This window comes from Scyliorhinus canicula, chromosome 21 (genome assembly GCF_902713615.1).
Source record: "Scyliorhinus canicula chromosome 21, sScyCan1.1, whole genome shotgun sequence".
NCBI classification, from domain to species: Eukaryota; Metazoa; Chordata; class Chondrichthyes; order Carcharhiniformes; family Scyliorhinidae; genus Scyliorhinus; species Scyliorhinus canicula.
The window spans coordinates 32847595-32868400 of NC_052166.1; the positions used below are offsets into that span (position 1 = coordinate 32847595).

Here is a 20806-nt window from a genome sequence, read left to right on the forward strand (position 1 = left end):
TTTGCTTTGGCTGCACTAAATATTCTGAATTTTTAGAAAACAACTAGGATCACAGGGACTACAGGAACCAGATTAAACCAGGATGGCCTACTCCTGATCCTGTATTCCTAAATTCCAATATTCCTTGAATGATAACAGCTGGTTTTGCTGAACAGCCCACACAAGATTTCGGGCTCAGGGTTGAATGAGGACAGGGGGAGTCTGCACCGAGTCAGAACAACAAACTTTGGTTTATTTACAGTTATGTTATTTACAACTCCCGGTAGATCCCTACCGGGTCTCTCCTCGGTTGGTGCCTCACTGGCGGGGCAGCTCATACTCCACAAGAACCACGGGGAAGTTAATCATTCCCACGCGTAAGTCCCATGCAGGATATTACACAGGATTTTAAAGTTCCGTGATTTGGGAGCCCACGTGCAGGCACCGAGGACGGCCTCCTCTCAAGCTGCAGATGGTAGAAAGGTTAGAGGAATCGGAATTTGTAACCTCAAGCTATCAGGAGGGTGGCCACGTGTGGCGTGACAACAATGACTGCTTCTATAGATAGCCAAAAGAGCTTCTGATCTCATCAGGCGATTCAACCAACTGAGCTTCTGCCCAGCATTAGTTGTTGAAAGGATTGTGCACAGAGTTTGTTGCTTCACACTGTGGCAGCAGTGTACCTGCACCAATACAATCCCTTGCAAAGCCACAGAGCCTGGTCCCTATAGACAATAGATGTTTAATTAATATAACGCCAGAAGCAAGTCCTTCAAGGACTATGGCTTTACTTAAATGAGTGCCGCCTCAGTACTCCAGGACTCCATCAGAATTGTCTGAGTTAAAAATCTCAACAGCCTCCAGACACTGAAGGTACAACGTGTCAGAATAAAGGATTCAGATCATGTGTGGAAAGAACTGTCGGGACAGTCGCTATGATAAGACCCAGCAAGAATTAGGTCAAAATGAAAGGACAAGGGGGTTTCCAGTGACAGCCATGAGCTGAGGGGTCGCACGAAAGGTGGGGGGAGGGGGCGCGAGCTCTTGGGAACTTTAGTTTAGGCCCCTTTTACCCGTCAATCGGCGACAAAAAGAAACAAACCCCACCCCATCCTCAGTCCAACGTAACAGCCAACCAAAGAAATAACGTTGAACCAGCGACGGAGCCAAAAAATAGTAAAGGTTAGGTTAGGAAGACCCCAACCTGAGGGCGAAGGGACAGGTGAAGCGGGACATGGCGGACTGAGCAGTGTCGCCAACGCAAATTCCGGCCCACCCATCGATGGAGCAGTTGATGGAGCTTCTTTCGATAGAGCTGCAGAAACACCGGGACTCTATAAAAGAGGACCTCCTGTCGCTAATGAGGTCTCCCAAGGAAAGTGCTCTGGCCTCCATTAAAGAACCAGTGGACAGAATGGAGCAGAGACTGGAGATCCAGGAAGCAGCAGTGCAGGACCTGGAGAAAAGTGACCACCGACCAGAGCAAGCATCGGGTTGGCAACAATCCAGAGAGCACTCAAGTGGAAGGTTGATGATCAGGAGAACACACAGGTCATGTCGCCAGAACCTGAGATTGTTGGGCCCCCTGACGGCTCAGTGGTCAGAAACCCGACCGAGTATATCACGAGGATGCTCGGGAAACTGGTCAAAGGGGAAGGCTTTGCCAAACCCCCAGAGGTGGACCGACCCACAGATCACTCCAGCAAAGGCTCAAATCAGGAGAACCGCCATGCGCGGTCATAGCGAAGCTGCATAAATTTCAGGACAAAGAGTGGGTGCCACGCCCCTAGGATCAGCGATCCTGCACCACACTGGAGAGCCAGCATGATACTGGAGAGCCTCACGCTGCTCCAGCTGCCGATACGGGCGTCAGCACGGGCGCCACAGGTCCGCGTAAGTGCTCCACGGCCGGTGTGAGTTCGAGCATGCGGGTGGATTGCCTTCTGCTGGGCCCCATAGCCCCATGTTGCATCGGGGCCGGGGCGGAGGAACATAGACCCCCACCGGGATAAGCCGCCTGCCGATCGTTAGGCACCAATTGCGGACCAGGCCACCGTGGAGGTCCGCCCTCCCTCCCGGGGTCAGATCCCCCCTCCCCCCCCACCAGGCCGTCCCCCGCAGCATGAAAGCCGAGGTCCCTACAGGTAGGGCCACATGAGAACGACGCCAGTGGGTACTCGGCCCATCGCACGGGAGAATCGGGGCCCCTAACCGGTGCCGCACCAACCGCGTCCGCGCCAAAGGCGCCGATTCTCCAGTTGCCAGAGAATTGGCGGACCGGGGCCGGAGCAGTATCGCGGGGTCGGAGAATCCCGCCCCATATATGTAGATGGCGGAGTAGCAACCCTGGGGGAACTAATGGACAAGCTCCATCTCCCGAAAGGGATTGAATTCCAGTAGATGCGACTAAGGAACTCCCTTCGCAAGGAGACGACTATCTTCCCCCAGCTACCCGGACACACCTTACACAGACCTCTAACATTGGGCAAACTAGAGGATGGTAACTGTGCTGACTTGTACGGACGACTGCTAGAAGAGGTAAAGGCCTCACTGGATGAGCCATGGGAAAAGTGGGAGGAGAACCTGGACATAGAGATAGGGAGAGGACTCTGGATTGAAGCACAGCCTAGGATGAACTCCACCTCCTCATGTGCAAGGCTCAGCCTAATGCAGCTAAAGGTAGTGCACTGGGCGTACTTGACCAGAAGAAGCATGAGTGGGTTCTTTCTGGAGGTGTCAAATGTGAACGGTGCCAGGGAGGCCTGGCCAACCACACTCTCATGTTCTGGTCCTGTCACAGGCTTGTCAGGCATTGGTTCGCCTTTTTTAAGGCCGTATCTAAGGTTGTGGGAGTGAGAGTAGCATCATACACACCAGTGGTGGTCTTCAGGGCATCGGAACAGCCAGAGCTCTTTATGGGGAGAGGGGCAGATGCCCAAGCCTTTACCTCCCTGATCACAGCTCCAGGATCCCAGGTTCGATTCTGGCTTGGGTCACTGTCTGTGCGGAGTCTGCACATCCTCCCCGTGTGTGCGTGGGTTTCCTCCGGGTGCTCCGGTTTCCTCCCACAGTCCAAAGATGTGCAGGTTAGTGGGATTGGCCATGATAAATTGCCCATAGTGTCCAAAATGGCCCTTAGTGTTGGGTGAGGTTACTGGGTTATGGGGATAGGGTAGAGGTGTTGACCTTGGGTAGGGTGCTCTTTCCAGGAGCCGGTGCAGACTCGATGGGCCGAATGGCCTCCTTCTGCACTGTAAGTTCTCTAATAATCTATGATCACCCGCCAGGGTCTTCTGCTTGGCTGGAGATCAGCAGCATCCCCAAGGCGTAAGACTGGCTCGCCAACTTGGAGGATCAGAGGAAGGCATCCACAATTTACCAACCTGTTTGAGAACCTATTCGTGACCAGCAACCAATAAGGGAGGTGGAGAGCAGGGAGGGAGGAAAGGGGACTGAAAGAGACAAATGGAGAAGGAAAGAGAGATGGCGGGGCAGGGGAGATAGGAAAAGGGGCAAGGGCAGATGCCACTGAGAGTACCGGGCAGCATGGCAGCACAGTGGTTAGCACAGTTGCTTCATAGCTCCAGGTTCCCAGGTTCGATTCCCGGCTTGGGTCACTGTCTGTGCGGAGTCTGCACGTTCTCCCCGTGTGTGCGTGGGTTTCCTCCGGGTGCTTCGGTTTCCTCCCACAGTCCAAAGATGTGCAGGTTAGGGGGATTGGCCATGCTAAATTGCCCTTGGTGTCCAAAAAAGGTCAGGTGGGGTTACTGGGTTACGAGGATAAAGGGAATATGGTGAAGGCATGAGGCTTAAGTAGGATGCTCTTTCCAAGGGCTGGTGCAGACCCGATGGGCTGAATTGCCTCCTTCTGCACTGTAAATTCTGTGATTCTATGATACAGGGGAGATGGGGCAGAGGAACCAAACGGTACAGGGGGAAAGAAAAACCCACGGGTGCGGCATCAAAAACATCCCTGACATGTTTTAATTGCATGGGCCAACATATGGACTGTTAAACAGTATGGTTGTGGGAACCGATTACTGGGAGACCAATGTTAATATATCTCTTATCTGTAAAAATGTTTCTTGTGTATTCATTCATATTGTGTATTTCCCCCCCCCCCCCCCCCCCCGCCCCATTTTTCCCCTTTTTCTTATTATTTCTTTTTTGTTCCTTGCAATGTTGTTACAAATCAATGGCAAGACCAATAAAAATATTTGTTTAAAAAAATGAAGGGGCAAGAGTTCGGAAACATGCACATATCTGGCAACTCGGTATGTTTATGTATTATTTCAAAGAAGCGTTCTTTAAATCCCTCTTAAATAGTGATTAACATTTGTAACGGTTCTCTCTCAGAGAGGACATTAGCGGTTTTGCAGATTAGCTCAGTGGTTGCTTGAGAGTTTACCAAATGTTTTATTGCATCTTCTAACGTCTCTCCTGGAAGAAGTTGATGATGATCTCCTGCCTGATAAGTCATGCTCTTGGCAAAGGGATGTCGAGCCTCCTCCTCTTACTCCTCGGCACCTTGGTTATGAACAGGGATTTCCTTCCACCACCTTGTTCTGCGTTTACCTTCTGTACTTGGCAGACCCAGCCCTTGTATTAGTCAAGTTGCACAAGGATGCAGAAAGTCATTTGAATTCCGGGTACCTTTGCTGCATTACCAAAGGATTCTCGAATCACGACAGTGCAGAAGGAGGCCATTCGGCCGATGGAGTCTGCATCGAACCTCTAAAAGAGAACTCTACGTAGGCCCAATCCCCCACCCTATCCCCGTAACCCCACCTTGGGGCAATTTAGCATGGCCTAACCTGCATATCTTTGGACTGTGGGAGGAGACCGGAGCACCCGGGGGAACCCACGCAGACGCAGGGAGAATGCGCAAACTCCACACAATCACCTGAGGTCGGAGTCAAACCCGGGTCCCTGGCTCTGTGAGGCAGCAGTGCTAACCACTGTGCCACCATGCTTCAGACGAATAAAGACTTGAACATTCTGGTAAGATGGTCTCACTGAATGTGCTTGCAGCTCTGCTTGGATTTTGAATGACAAGTCCAGCATGCTTACAGCTTGTCCCTCTCGGCTACCCTGTCACATTGGCTGCATAATGGTAGCATGGTGGTTAGCATCAATGCTTCACAGCTCCAGGGTCCCAGGTTCGATTCCCGGCTGGGTCACTGTCTGTGTGGAGTCTACACGTCCTCCCCGTGTGTGCGTGGGTTTCCTCCGGGTGCTCCGGTTTCCTCCCACAGTCCAAAGATGTGCGGGTTAGGTGGATTGGCCATGCTAAATTGCCCGTAGTGTAAGGTTAATTGGGGGGATTGTTGGGTTACGGGTTACGTGGGTTTAAGTAGGGTGATCATTGCTCGGCACAACATCGAGGGCCGAAGGGCCTGTTCTGTGCTGTACTGTTCTATGTTCTATGTTCTATGTAATGCCGGCATTCTGGATTGCTTGAAGGTGAACAAATTGTGCCTGTTGCCAGAGTAGAATGCATTCAACTTGCAAAATGGAGCGGGCTAGCATCACCCATGACCTTTAGAACATAGAACATACAGTGCAGAAGGAGGCCATTTGGCCCATCAAGTGTGCACTGACCCACTTAAGCACTCTCTTCCACCCTATCCTCACCTTTTTTGGATACTAAGGCTAATTTAGCATGGCCAATCACCTACCCTACACGGGTTTGGACTATTTAGACCCCTTCTCTTTAATCAAGTTGATTTGGGTTCCAGATTGGTTTTGTAGGCATGGGGTGGTTTCAACGGCACCTAACTATGAGAATCTAGCCACTCAAAGTAGGTCAATGGCTCTCCATCCATATGGAATTGAACAAACTCAGACATGTACCTGAACCGAGCAGTGAATGAAACTAATTGCTGACTGGCACAAGAGGTTACCTGGAATTAACTCATGCATGAAAGTTAAGCGCTGTTGTCAGTTACATGGCCATAGTCAAAGCACTGCTCCTGGTGGAGAGAGGCTACAAGTCAAGGTTCGACAATTGACCCAACCAGCTCTGTGACAATGTCATGGGCAAAACACAGACTTGTAGACTATCTAGAGGAAAATAATGGATCGATCCACTGTGGCTTGTCAACTTTGAGGCATCCATATCTGTGGGCTGGGATTACGTGTGAGAATGTTACTCTGGTGTCTTGGCTTCTCCCCTTTCCTCCATTATGTCTTCCTACGTTACAGCAGTGACTACATGTTAGAAGTACTTCATTGTTTGCAAAGCACTATATGAATGCAGGTCTTTCCTTCCTCTCGCTCCCTCCTTCCCTTGCTCCCTCCTCTCTTCGCTTCCCCCCTTCCTTCCTCCTTCCCTCGATCCTTCACTATATTTTCCCTTCTCCTCTCTTTCCTCAAAATGCAAAAACAGTTGCCAAAGGAAAATCCATTGTTTCTCTCGGCAAAAACATGTATTCAAATGCAGAGAAGCTTCAGCTTCAAAGTGGGACATGTGACTCGCAGCCGAAACCGTGTTGCAGGACCAGGTTACACTGTAACCATTTATCTTCCCAACCGCTTCTGCCTGTGGACCACGATGGCTCCCTACTACCACCGCAACAGCGACAGTGTTTTCCAGAGGCAGGTTGAAACATGGGGAAATTTCTGGTGGGTGCCAAACTTTACTTAAGTTAGAATCAGTTAAGGACAGCACGGTGGCATAATGGTTAGCACTGCTTCCTCATGGCTCCGAGTTCTCAGGTTCGGTCCTGGCTCTGGGTCTCTGTCCATGTGGAGTTTGCACATTCTCCCCATTTCTGCGTGGGTCTCACCCCCACAGCCCAAAAGATGTGCAGGGTACGTGGATTGGCCATGCTAAATTACCCCTTAAATTAAAAAAAAACCTTAGAATTAGGTAGTGCTTTACAACCGATGAAGTACTTTTGAAATGTCACTGTTGCAATGCAAGAAACATGGGAGAGTGTGCTTTCAGCAGAGGAACTGGGATGACAGAGAGGGAAAATAAATCACGGTGGCCATTTTAAGGGGCGCGTTTTCGATCAAGAGCCTCGTTGCACCATTCTACTTGCTAAACTTCCTCCACACTGCAGGTGTTCGGTTTATGGAATGTCTAGGCCAAAACTCACCTGTTCTCACTGGCTATTTTATCAGTTGATGATTGGGCCACTAGATGGAGCACTTTGCAGTGGGAGAGTGTCCACTGCCAAGGCAAAGGGAAACTTGCATCAGTGGTATTCATCATGAAAGCAACAATATCCCTCGTCAGCAATTCATACAGTGACATTGCTGGCAAACATGATGAAAGCTGGGACGTACCCTCCTGCTTCAGGGAGTTATGATTCCAGTGGATGGCAGCAGTGGAGTGCATTGCGGATTGTGGGAGAGGTATATTGGCTTGATTTTTATTGGAAGGAGGAGGTCAGACTTATTTTTCCAAGGGAAATGGGGTAAAAGTTATTTTATTTAAAATAGAAGCATTTATTTAATCTTGTTTCCTTCAGGGAAGTATTTTGAACAGTATTTTGTTTGAGATGGAAGTGAAGTGGCTGTACCGTCTCATAAGAAGTGTGTGAGGTAATTCAGCAAACTCAGTAATCATCGGACTTAGTTGGCGTAATCCCCACAACATCTTAGATTCAGTTGGCCTGCTCCACCATGTCCATGGAACCTGCCGTACCCCTTTCCAGCTTCCAGAAGCTGGGCGTTCCGGCAGGTGATGTACCAAGTAGGCCCCTGAACCAGCTGCCAGATGGAGAAATCCTGATGGCCGAATGTGAAAAGATCAGGCAATCTCAAGTTTAGTTGTGATCCTGGGCATAATCAGTCAGTTGCATTTGGGAGGGCGGGGGTGGTGGGTATGCGTGCGTGTGTGTATGTGAGACAGGGGGGCAAGGGAAGGAGTGATGGGAAGGGCCACTTCAGGAGGAATGGCTAAGTTAGCCTCAGTTGGTCTGAGATGGGATGTGCGGTGGTACAGTGGTTAGCACTGCTGTATCACAGTGCCAGGGACCCGGATTCAATTCCGGCCTCTGGTGACTGTCTGTGTGGAGTTTGCACTTTCTCCCCGTGTCTGCATGGGTTTCCTCTGGGTGCTCCGGTTTCCTCCCACAGTCCTGAGATGTGCCCCTTTGCGTCCAAAAGGTTAGGTGGGCTTACTGGGTTATGGGGATTGGGTTGGGGGTTGGGCCTAGGTAGGATACTGTTTCCAGGGATCGGTGCAGACTCGTGGGCCGAATGTCCTCCTTATGAACTGCAGAAACTCTATAAGGTAGAAAACAAGCAACCATACCACCTTCCCACCCCTGCTTGCTCTTCACTGTCGCCGACTGAAAACTGCATAGACGTCAATTACAGCCGAGAGCTTTGCTGGTCTCTATCGCACTTCTATATTTTGGTAGCTCATTGAAGAGTGGTGGCATTGCATGCTTGCCTCCTGATTTTTGACCTTGAGTGCTTAAGAAAGGTTTGGAGCCTTCTCACTGATCTCAATTGAAATTAATGGCAAGATTACGAGGGATATTGTTCCCATAACCGCCAAGGATTTCGTTTGCACATTTTTATGTTGGCTGCAAGAGAGAGAGAGAGAGAAGTGCTGATATCTGTGCATTTTTCTGGGAAAATGATTCATTTACCATTTTTTGTTCTTTTATCGGCTTTGTTTGGATAAGGGAAGCAGAGTGCAGAAACGTGCACCCAGCACCTAAGAAAATTAGTTGTGCAATCACCGTATTATTCTACAATCCCGCATTGGCAGTAACCTAACACAGCAACTTGGTGAAGGAATAGTCCATCACTCATTTTTGTTGTATTTATGGTGCAATTTAACTGCTGTTCATTCTAATTGTACAGGTTTAGTCTTGATTGAAGTTCATTTCTGACCTTCAGTGTAACCCACGCTCTGGAGGAGAAAACAAAGAGCTTGCAGTAAGAAAGGCCCAGTGACTTCAGACATGGTTCATTTCTGACTGCAGATGTTTGTGGTTCATGCAGTTACCTGCTATCCCACCCCCGCCCCCCGGCACCCCACCACCACGACCACCACCACCACCAGTATCTCAAGACAGCGAGGCTCAGCCCCAGGCAGCCCACCCCACCCCCCCAAAAGTCAAAGAGCAACTTTCATTTCCTAAAAGCATTTGGAGGATTCGAAAGAAAAAGAAAGGTACAAAATGAACAGTGCTCGCGTTGTGCAGCCAGATGAAACAGTTAATCGCAGGGTCAGTGAGTCCCACAAGAGCCCCGGCGTACCCGCAGTCAAAAGAAAACCTCTGAAAAAGTAGCCCCGGGAGGAGTTGTTTGAAGTCAGGATTTGTGTAAATGTACGCTTCTACCTTTTGCACAATATTTTCTTTCACAGCAGTGGACACATGTACAGCATTGTACCTCATTAGTTGGAATGCCCCACACAGTACATTGCAAGATCTTATGGGACTATCTGTCCTCTTGTATCATCTCTTTCACCCACTCTTGTTTGCTTTGATTTTTCTTTTCCTTCTCTGTCCTGTCTGTAGATGTAATCAGAGCTGAGGGAAAGCATTACACGATGCCAGGATTCAATAAAGACCCTTTTTGTTTGAACAGTTATATTTCTTTTTAACTTTTTTTTTTGCCTCAAGTCTCTGTGGGAAAGGTAGGGACTGTAGACTAAGCTGCGTTTAGTTAATAGGACTGTACTGCCTTGCTGCAAAACACAGAAAGGGAGAGAAAGAGAGTTTGATGAAAGCTCCTTGCACTGCATCTGAATCTATCTCCAATTCTCCCTATAATTGCCATCCCGACTTGGTTTCCAACCCCCCCCCCTTCCCCCAACTTAACCCCAACCTTTGCAAAAAGAATGCCAGGGAAGTGTCTATATCTACTGTATTTTGAGTCTTTTTCAGAATTATTGCAAGATATTTGCACTGAACAGGAGGTACATTGAATACATTCAAGCAGCTGAAGGATTTTTGCGGTTTACCAGTAAACATTTCTTTCTCTTCCTAGAATTTTCAGGTCCCTAATTAAGCCCCATCTGCAATTGGCAAGCTTGCAGAGGTACACGAAGGGTTTGTGACTGTCTGTTACACATGTGTCTCTGAGAACTTACTAAACAGCCCAGTGAGATTTTACACATACTTCGCCTGCCCAAAAATAAAAAGATTTGTTAGAAGCAGTGCCTGTTAGTCAGGAGACTAATTCTTCATGATGTGTGCTTGATGGTTTGGTATGAAAGCAAAGTCACAGCATGGAAATTTCACAACAATGTAAATAAATCAGGATGCTTCAATATTTGTTGTAAGCGGACACTGCAGATAGGCCGAAGCTCATTGTAGTCAATTTTTGTAATTTAATGACTGAAATACACTGTATATACACAGTCTGAGATTGAAACCGTGCCAAGCCCCAGCAAGCTTTTTGTGGAGTTCCATTGCAGTATTCTGTCTCAAGTGATAATGGCATGGATTTTTGCATACTAATAATGCCAAGAATGTTTGTGCTTACCTGGTTAAAAGTAATAGCAGTTTCTGGCATCCCTACGTGTGGCCAATCACAGAAATCCAGAAGTTACTGTGATACCCTGCTCCTCCACAAGACATGTTGTTGCAGTCTTCACCCGATATAGAATCACTGTAATGGGATAAGTGGATGGTCATTACCTCCTGCTCTCATATGAAAGACAGGTGAAAAGGTTAAGGCTAATGCAATCAGGAGTAGCTAATTTCTTAATGGCATAATATGTGATCATTTCTGCTGAACAACCTCTCTGGCTCTGAAAAAGTAATCTTGCAAGCATGGAGTCTCATTCACTCAGAAGAAAATTACCGTGGAATATTTTTGTTTCAAATTTTTCCTGTTATTTACTCTTTAATCTCTTTCCCTTGATCACCAACATGTGTCCCAATCTTTATTTCAGCACTGTGCAATTGTTTGTTTGTATATTATATATTTTTCCTATTTTAACCGCCTCCTTTGCATTTTGTATGCCTCAATCTGATTGACTGAAGAGTGTACTGAGCATGCTCTGTTCACAAACAGAGATTCCCTGTGGAGGGTACCTCACTGGATCAGATGCCCCCATTACTCAAATTCTCTACTGACAAGACCCCGGAAAGTGTCTTGACTACTGTACATAAGATGTACGGTGAAAGCTGTTCCTTCTATGGCCCGGGTTTGATTCCAACCTTGGGCTACTGCCTGTGCAGAGTCTGCACTTTCTCCCTGTGTCGGCGTGGGTTTCCTCCGGGTGCTCCGGTTTCCTCCCACAGTGCAAAGATCTGCAAGTTACGTGCATTCTCCGTGCTAAATTGTCCGAAGGTTAGGAGGGGTTACAGGGCCAGGGGAGTGGGCCGAGGTAGGGTGCTCTTTCAGAGGGTCGGTGCAGACTAGTGGCCTCCTACTGAACTGTAGTGATTCTATGATTTGCTGCTCATAGCAAAGTCCAGATCACGTAAACAAAGCACAAATGTCTATTTTTAAGTGGATGGTCAGCTTTTCTATCTGAAATGTCTGTGTTGCGTGAGGGCATTTTCTCAGTGCAAAGTCCATTTAAAGATTTTTTACATGCCTGTACACAAGTGTCACTTCTCACAGAGCAAGGCCTGCATGATAGACTTAGCTTATCGGTAACGTTTGTGGAAAAATTTCACAAAACCAATTCTACAAGAGCACATTGGGACCTTTTATGACAGTAAAGGTGCTGTAAAACGCAGGTTGTTGTAATTTTATTGGAATGGGGGAATCGGCCTGATCAGTTGCCTGGTACAGCTGGACAATTCCCGATTCAGTGCAATAAGTTAGAGGGCAGAACAGAAAGCTGTTGGAACTAATAATTCCCTCACTGTTGGTTGCACACAAACTTGAGACATCTTAAGATGAATTGATGGCCTCTGAGAGTGACAGATGTTATCATTTAGAGTTTGCTTGCATGGAAGTTGTGAATAACGTCTAAAATCAAAATATTAGAAAACTTTTGCTTTTGCTCAGAATTCCTTTCTGGAATGGTCTGGGCTTTTTGTTCCTTCTGTGGAGGATAAATTTTCTTTAGTGTCGCTTTCACGGAAAATGGAAGATGTTTCCTGATTTGAATGCATTAACTAGCTTTTTCAAATGTTCTGGCCATTGAACCGGTAGAATGGCCAGTGTTTGGTCATAAAAAAAGGAGCCATGGAAGAATTGTAATTAGCATTGCCTCACCTGAAGGCATGACACTGTGATGCCCCCCAGTTCGGAATTTTCTGCAGTCGCACTAGTTTGCGTGGTGCAAAACCATGGGCGGGATTTTCCGGGCAACCCCCAAATTGTTTCGCAGCGGCAGAGGAGACATGCTGTTGGCCGGGGCGGGATTTTCCAGTCCCACCATTGTCAGTGGGGTTTTCTGTGAAATGCACGCCTCACTGCCGGCGGGGGGGTGCGCCGTCACTGAGACCACAAGATCCCGCCAACATGAACAGCTGGGAAGTTCTGGGCTATGATAATGTTTGTCAGTGATTGCTTATGTTCAGCAATTGGAACAGTTTCCAATTTGTTTATGGACACATGGTTTATGTTTCATTGTATCTGTGGAGCAACCAGGGAGGGAGGCCACATCGCTTATTTTGGAGACGTCAACATCCAAAGACAAATCGTGACATTAATAATGACTAGACATGTGATAGATCCTCCAGCATTGGAATAAATCAGTTAGATATGCCTGAGAGCATTGGATTCAGCTCTCCATCTAACCGTTCTTGGAAGCCACATCCTTGTAGACTTTACTCTGGGTTTTCCATCAGCGTTCTGCCAAAAATGGTGGGGTCACTGAGAAAACACTCCAGAAACCCCAGGTGCATGTTAAAGAAAGTTTTCGACAACCTCAGGATGTCCCAAGGTGATTTATAACCACTGAAGTACTTCTAGCTGGAAATGTTGTAATCTAGGAAGCCTCGTTGACCCAATTTTCAAACAACAAGTTCCTGACAACAGTCAAGTGCAATAACGACCAGACAGTTTTTTTTTCAGTAATGTTGATCAAAGGATATATATTGGTCAGGACGCCTTCTCATCTAAAAAAGTCAAGGGATCTTTCACATCGATAGAAGATGGACAGATTTCAGTTTTAAGTCTCATCAAAAGATGGCAACACTGACAATGCAGCTCTCCTTGAGCATTGCATTAGCGTGTCATCCCAGATATCTGAACTGAAGAACAAAGAATGAGATTTGAACTCACAACTGCCTGCCTTGCAAGAAGAAGTGCTTACCAGCTGAGCCATGGATCTGATCAGAACTCTCTGTAAGTGGATGTGTTCTGAATGAGTTATAATCTCATTCATTTGTTGTGGGGGTGCGTCAAATAGTGGGATAGATAGAGGGCCAGGAAAGCGACAAACATATTGTGGACACAAAGACAAAAGTAATGTAAATGGGGGTGATTAAAGATAAGAAGGGTTCTGATAGTGGCACATAAAGAGATTAGAATGTATTAATGGCAGAACAAAGGTGAGTGTGTCAAACGACAACGAGAAACAGGGAACAGGTGGCCCGAGTGGAGTGGGGGAGGAGGGACAATGGTGAAGGAAAAACAGATCAGTGGAAGAAATGAAAATAAGTTGATAGAAAGAAAAATAGTGGAGGAGAGAGTTCACAGTCTGAAGTTGTTGAACTCAGTGCTAAGTCTAGAAGGCTGTAACATGTTTAATCGGAAGATGAGGTGCTGTTCCTCCAGTTTGCACTGGGCTTCACTGGAACATTGCAGCAGGCCAAGGACAGATATGTGGTCATGAGAGCAGGGCAGTGAGTTGAAATGGCAAGTGACAGGTTTGGGACCTGCTTGTGGACAGACCAAAGGTATTCTGCAAAGCGGTCACCCAGTCTGTGTTTAGTTTCTCCAATCTAGAGTAGACCACATTTGGAGCAGCAAATGCAATGGCCCAGATTGAAGGACGTGCATGTGAAGCACTGCCTCACTTGAAAAGAGTGTTTAGGCCCTGAGATAGTGAGTAGGGAGGAGGTAAAGCGGCAGGTATTACAGATTCTCCGATTGCACGGGAAGGTGCCATGGGAAGAGGGTGAGGCATTGGGGTAATGGAGGAGTGCACCTGGGTATCCCAGAGGGAACGGTCCCTGCAAAATGCTGACAGAGGGAGTGAGGGGAAGATGTGTTTGTGGTGGCATCGTGCTGGAGCTGGCAGAACTGCAGGACGATCATGAGCTCCCGACACTCCTTCTGCCCCCCCTTTCTCCCCCCCCCCCCAGCACCAACACAATCAGATGGTCCCTGAAGCCTCCCACACCCGCGCAGAGCCCACTCCAATAACCACCATGCACAAAATGCCAACTTGGCACCTTGGCAGTGCCATCCTAGACATCTTGGGAGTGCCAGGCTTGCACCCAGGTGGCACTGCCAGGGTTCCTGGCTGGCAGTGCCACAGTGCCCAGATACCACCAGCAGTGCCAGGGGGCTATCCTGCACAGAGGGTAAGTACCTGTTGGCCTTGAATCCCCTGGGAGACCCCCCACTCGTGCTATTCTGTCTGGTCCCTGTTTGTGAAGGCCAACACTGAATGGCACTCGCCTCAGGTCAACAAGGTGAAGAAGAGAGATCCCAACGCCTTGGTTACCTCAGGGAATTGCATATTAGTGAGACTATCAGATTTGCCAGAAAGTGATTCCGCCGACAATGGGCAGTTTCACATCGCAACTTCTTGCAAGATTGCATTAGATCTCACGAGGCATAGCAAGCTGAGTAGATCCTGGGAGCAGGTTCTCCTGTCATTTACCGGCCATGCTGCCCTGCGGCACACTGCTTTTCAAGCACAGTGTGACCGGTAGATCGTGCCTTAAGTGTGGGTGAATACCGGTCTGCATCCCACCCAAAAAGCCAGTGGGAAACACCCTGCCAAACCCGCCCAAAATGTGAGTCATTTTATGGATGAATCATGTCCCATAAATCCATATGGTCTGGTTCTCAACAGCTCTGCCAAAGGGAGCAGTTTTTCACTATTTACTCAGTTTAGACCCATCATAGTTTTGAACCCCTCTATCAAATCTCCACTCGATACCTCTTTCAGAAGAACAGCCCAATCTACCCTTATAACTGAAGTCCCTCATTTCTGAAGGTTTTCTCAAAAGGCATTGAGTATTAACTAGTGATATAACGTGAAAGTTTCTAACATAGTTTATTGATAGCCTGGTTTGTGTGGCCAACAAGGATCCAAAGACTGTTTGTTATTTTGTTTGATCCCTAATTTTTAAGATTTTCTTCTTTTCCACATCCCTGCTCACCTTTCATTAACTGAGAGAGTGGGGAACTAGCACTTAGATCACTGCAGTTGTGTTTCTCACAACAGAGGCTCCAAAAAATTCAGAATTCAGTTTGCATATCTTATGAATTATCCATCCCTTTGCAGCTAATTCCCTCGAAAACCCAACTTAGATTGGGGGACTGGCCTTTCTCCACTTCAAGTGTTAGTTTCCCTCAGTTGGTTGTATGTTTACCTTAGAATTGGAAGGTTTCACATGTGAACGCCACTTCAGAACCTGAGCGTACATGTTGGGGGTAGACCAGTGTGCACTGAGGGAGAGATGCATTGTCAGTGTTGTCAGTCTTGAGCTGAGATGTCAAATTGAAGTGCCATCTGCCTGCTGAGCGGAAAACTGTGGATACCACGACGCTGTTGGAAAAAGAACAATGCGTTCTGCTTGTGTGCCTGCCAACATTCCTCCCTCAGTACCATCAAAAATAAATTCATATTCACCGCATTGCTCTTTGTGGGACCCTGCTGTGGGCTCTATTGCTAACACATTTACCCATAAAACGGTTACTGCAGGATATCATTCACAATTATCTCATCAGCATTTCCCCCGTGACAGGATTTTGGGGTCAGAGTTTCCATTACCTCTTTGAGTTAGCTTGCCTAAGGACCTGACAGGATGCCCTCTCTCTCACCGGCAGTGACGGCCTTGTTGGATTTGGATTTTCTGCCTTGCAGGATTTCCAGCATCAGGAGCAGCTTTGGTGAATAAGCACCCTTGGTCCAATAGCAGCCAAACCCAGGAGGAATGGGGATATGGAATGGAATGAATGGTAACAGGGAGGAAAGGCAATGGATGGATGGGTACACAAGTCACAAAGCACATGCATATATCAGTTTCCGTGCATTGGGCGAAATTTAATGTGGCTTTCAGGAGGTAGGTGGGACGGCCAGAGTATTGCGAGGGACGGTGAGGGCTGGAGAGTCTATTGTCTTTGCAAATGCCATGGAATTCCTTCAATGGTGGAGAAGATGGGCCCCGTATCTAAGGAAGGACGTGCTGGCCTTGGAAAGGGTCCAGAGGAGGTTCACAAGAATGATCCCTGGAATGAAGAACTTGTCGGATGAGGAACTTTTGAGGATTCTGGGTCTGTACTCGGTGGAGTTTCGAAGGATGAGAGGGGATCTTATTGAAACTTACAAGATACTGAGAGACCTGGATAGACTGGACGTGGAGAGGATGTTTCCACTTGTAGGAAAAACTAGAACCAGAGGACACCATCTCAGACTAAAGGGCCGTTCCTTTAAAACAGAGATGAGGAGGAATGTCTTTAGCCAGAGGGTGGTGAATCTGTGGAACTCTTTGCTGCAGAAGGCTGTGGAGGCCAATTCACTGAGTGTTTTCAAGACAGAGATAGATGGGTTCTTGATATTAGGGGATCAGGGGTTATAGAGAGAAGGCAGGAGAATGGGTATGAGAAAATATCAGTCATGATTGAATGGTGGAGCAGACTCGCTGGGCCGGCTGGCCTAATGCTGCTCCTATGTCTTATGGTCTTATGGTAGATGGATAATTAAGATCTTTAGCTGTCAAATTAAGGGCCACTTAAAGATCTCTACCCACTGCTATTGGCATTCTGCCAGCTGTGAAGGGGCGAACCGCAACACTGCGGGACTACCCAGTAAAACATGGGGGCCTCCCTGCAGTCTCGAGTTAGTTATCCCTGGGGTTCCTCATAGAGAGCTGCCCCTCTCCACCCCAAATGAAAAGGGAAAGCAACATATATCCTGCTACCACCAACTATTAGCACCGCTGCCTCTTCCCGCCCCACACATTGTGATTAACCACCCAGACGCATACCTAAATGATACCCACTGACCTTGGTCCCACGGCGGTATCTATATTGCCGCTCTACTCCCAATGGCAATGCTAAGTCTATGGAGCTGCTAACAGCTCTTGAAGTTGGGCTGTTTGACTCTTAAAGGGACACAAGCACGACGCTGGGCAGTTAATTGCCTGCTTGCCTCAGAATCAGTTGGGGTTTGCGGAAACAGGGTTTCTCCCCCCCCCATCCCCAGCATTCTGGCCGACTAAAAGGCCACAGCTGCCCTGACAAAATTCAGCATTGGGCCATACCTGTGTATTAATATTTGCCATTTTGAAGGTGCTGGCTAGCTTTTGCTCTTTTTTCTAGATTGTTACGGAGGAACTCAATCTTTAAGTGCTTTGGGATGAGTCAATGAGACATGATTCAGCTTTTAAAAAAATCATTCACGGGATGTGGGGTTCGCTGACCCGGCCAGCATTCGTTGTCCGTCCCTAACAGCCCGTGAAAGACCTAATCCAGGGTCTGTGCTGAGGTTACCTGAAGCAGGATTTTCCACCCTCTCTCCCCTCTCTTCCACCCTCTCTCCCCTCTCTTCCACCCTCTCTCCCCTCTCTTCCACCCTCTCTCCCCTCTCTTCCACCCTCTCTCCCCTCTCTTCCACCCTCTCTCCCCTCTCTTCCACCCTCTCTCCCCTCTCTTCCACCCTCTCTCCCCTCTCTTCCACCCTCTCTCCCCTCTCTTCCACCAGCGGTGTTTTCCGGCGATGGAGGCGGCTCGCCATTGGCCGCGGCCGAGACCTTCCGGTCCTGCCATGTCTATTTTAAGAGGGATAATTGTATTCTTGTAAGTGAGATGAAGCTTTTTTTAACCTCCTGTATAGACTGCCCTGAATCAGGATTAATGCCGTTTTTCTTTTGGAGAAGGCGCTGGCATTTTATGTCATGTTTGGCTTCAAGAAGGAAGAAAGTGGGGTGAATTAAGGTTACAAATCAATCGGAGACTGTCGTGGATTTTTTTTTTACGATCCCTTTGTGTACTGGAAATGAAATACAGATAGGATTTTAGAATTTATGAGGGCTCCCAGTGTGATACAGTTATTAAAGATGAGTTATTTTCTTAGACTGGAAGAGGTACTCATGTGCCACTCAAATGAAAGTTCACGAGCACTCCTAGACAAAATGGTGGACGATGGAGTTTAAACAAATAAAGGAGGTGAAAAGTATAAGGGAGGAAAATGAAGGGGAATTTGTTGTGCATCTTCATGCACATTTTAGAAGTCAATGCATTAAAATGTTAACAGTAGACATCTGTTTGAGGAAAGCAAATGGTTGAATGGATTAGTATTCCCAGACTCCTCTCGTAGCCCAGTGAGCATGAATTCCAAAACTATTCAATGTAATTCCCCACTGCTTGCTACTCTCTAGGAATCATGTGTATCTGACTTGATGAATAATGTTCCTGTTGTAGATCCTTTGCGTGGATTTCAGGGGGAATACTGTGGATTTCCAGTGGTTGTAAAATCAGGGAACTGATTGATGAAATGTAAATACCATCAAGCTGCAAATATATCCCATGCTGGCAGCTCATTACCTCTATCCCATGCTTGGAGACATTTGTTTATATAAGATAAATGGCTTCAGCCTTTACCCTTAAGGAAACAGTATTTCTACCCTCAGACTGTTGTCCTGTAAGCTGAAAGTTTTTGGTCCTCCAATTGTCTTTCAGTCTCTTAATGTTTGCAAGCCAATTGTTTAACACACAAAACATATTTTAAGATTAAAGTATGAAATTGTTACAACAGCAAAAAGTCCATGACATGTGATATAGAAAAACAGAGTGAAGCAAAAACAAAATGCGCATACTCGTGCACAAGGCTATCTATAATGCAAGAATGCAGAGGAAAATAGACCTAATGCATTTAATCCCACTTGCACAATGTTAAGGATTTAAAAAAAATTAAACTGACTGAGAGGCCAGAACACATTTAACCTTTTGACAAAACAATAGCCTGCAGGAGACCAAAACATCTTTAGAAATTCTGAACATTGTTTTTTTTTCCCCGAAAAGATCTTAGGAATTTGGTGAAAAGAAAATAAAGAAATGAGAAAAAAGGATGACCCAATTCGACCCCCCCCCCCCCCCACCTCCCTCCCCCCCAATCCCACACAGGAACTGCCCGTGGAAATGCCAGAGTCACTTTGCATGATGCTTTTGTTTGCCTGTACTTACTTTAATTCATTTTCGTCATCCTTCTGTTTTTTTTTTATTTTACCAGGGGAATCTCTAAGCTTTGCGGACGACCTTCTTTCAGGCCTGGGGTCCTCCTGTGTGGTGGTGGGGAAAAACCATGGGGTTGCCTCGGAAACGACCACGTACTCCTTAATTTTCAAGTGCCTGGAGCCAGACAGTTTCTACAAGTAAGCAAAAAAACACAAAAGCACGGGATCATGCACTTGCGCACACACATGGGGTTGCCAACTCTGGTTAGGTGGAATCCTGGAGGTTTCAGCACCTGCCCTCCTGTCTCAGTTTGCCAGCTGGTCCGTATTGTCCTATTCCCCCTGCGTAATGCCTCCCCACGCCAGTTAGAAAGCAAACAAGCTCAAAGCTAATTGATAGGACTAATCTTGACTGTCAGCCTAGTCATCTCTTTTCTCCACCTCCAACATTTTTGCAAATATCAGATGAAAGTATGCCTGGAAAATGAAAAAAAAAAATCAGAGCTTGTTTCGCCACCCCATGGTTTTTCTCCTTGCTTCCAGAGGTGTCCTGGAGAATAATTGTCAATTCCAGGAGACCCCAGGGCAATCCTGAAGCTGGCAACCATAACACACATATTTTCAAATGGATTTTTCAAAGGGAATGTTTCGATGGTGGTTCGAAACAAAAATGTGTGTGAAAAATACCTACAGAAACTGCTATCCGTCGTTAGGTCAAATTGCAAGAAATCTGGATTCTTAAGTTTCCACTGCAAACTTGCACAAACAGCTCGCTAACTCAGCATTTTCCCTTTCCCTGGCTACTTCACTTTACCAGGAAAGATGTTTTGCGGTTAGTTTGTTATCCTTAGTGCGGGAGTCTTTCAAACTTGGCACGTCTTGTTTAACACCTCCACAAGGTGCTTTTATTTTGCTTCACCCCAATAGTTACAGAAGTCACAGCTGAACAAATTTCAATGCTACACTCTTGTGTTTATTCCATTTGCTGCTGGTGGATTGGATTCCTTAGTGGTGTTTGACATGAGAAGGTTTGTGTTTGACGAGTCTCGTGTTTGCATGCCAGGTTTCCCCATGTTTACGAATGAGTATGTTCTCAACCACTCTTTGCCATGGCCAGATATGAAAAAAAAACTCACTAACGATGGCCTTATTTTTCCTAATTCTCCTCGGGTAGTTCACACTGCAACATTCCTGTTCTCCTTTCCCATTACCCCATTGTCTCATCTTACTGGAGCATCTCAAAGCCCTTCAAGGGTTTTGAAATATTAAAGCTATGGGGTTTAAGATTAATGCTGGCTATAGAGAAAATGTGTGCCTTCCGTTCCCTGCATGGTGAGCAATGAGGAAAATGATTATTTTCTAAATGATTTCCCAACCTAATTCAAATGGCAGAAAATTGAAAATGAATGCAGAAAATGCTCCACCTGAATGACCTGCTATAAATTTCCCAGGTGCTCTGTTTTTAATATTCCTCAGGATTAAATTTCCTGTTCAAAATGGTGCTGTTAGAGGGGAAGCACTGCAATGCCAAGAGGTTTTGGAGGAGACATCTGTGTTGCTGACGTTTGGTGTGAAAATTTAAGTGGAACTTC

The 20806-nt window shown here is 46.9% G+C and overlaps 1 protein-coding gene across 8 annotated transcripts in view; it reads left to right on the forward strand.

Moving 5' to 3' along the window:
• The window catches only part of LOC119955607 (astrotactin-2-like), a 1814189-nt gene that overhangs the window by 1601728 nt on the left and 191655 nt on the right, over window positions 1-20806 (forward strand). For 7 of the 8 annotated variants that reach the window (XM_038781994.1, XM_038781989.1, XM_038781990.1 and 4 more), the window contains one exon: window positions 19271-19412. The exons of the other annotated variant lie outside the window; for it this stretch is intronic. In XM_038781994.1, the coding sequence (XP_038637922.1) occupies window positions 19271-19412 (142 nt within the window). The remainder of the gene's footprint in view (window positions 1-19270; window positions 19413-20806) is intronic. 8 annotated transcript variants of the gene reach the window in all.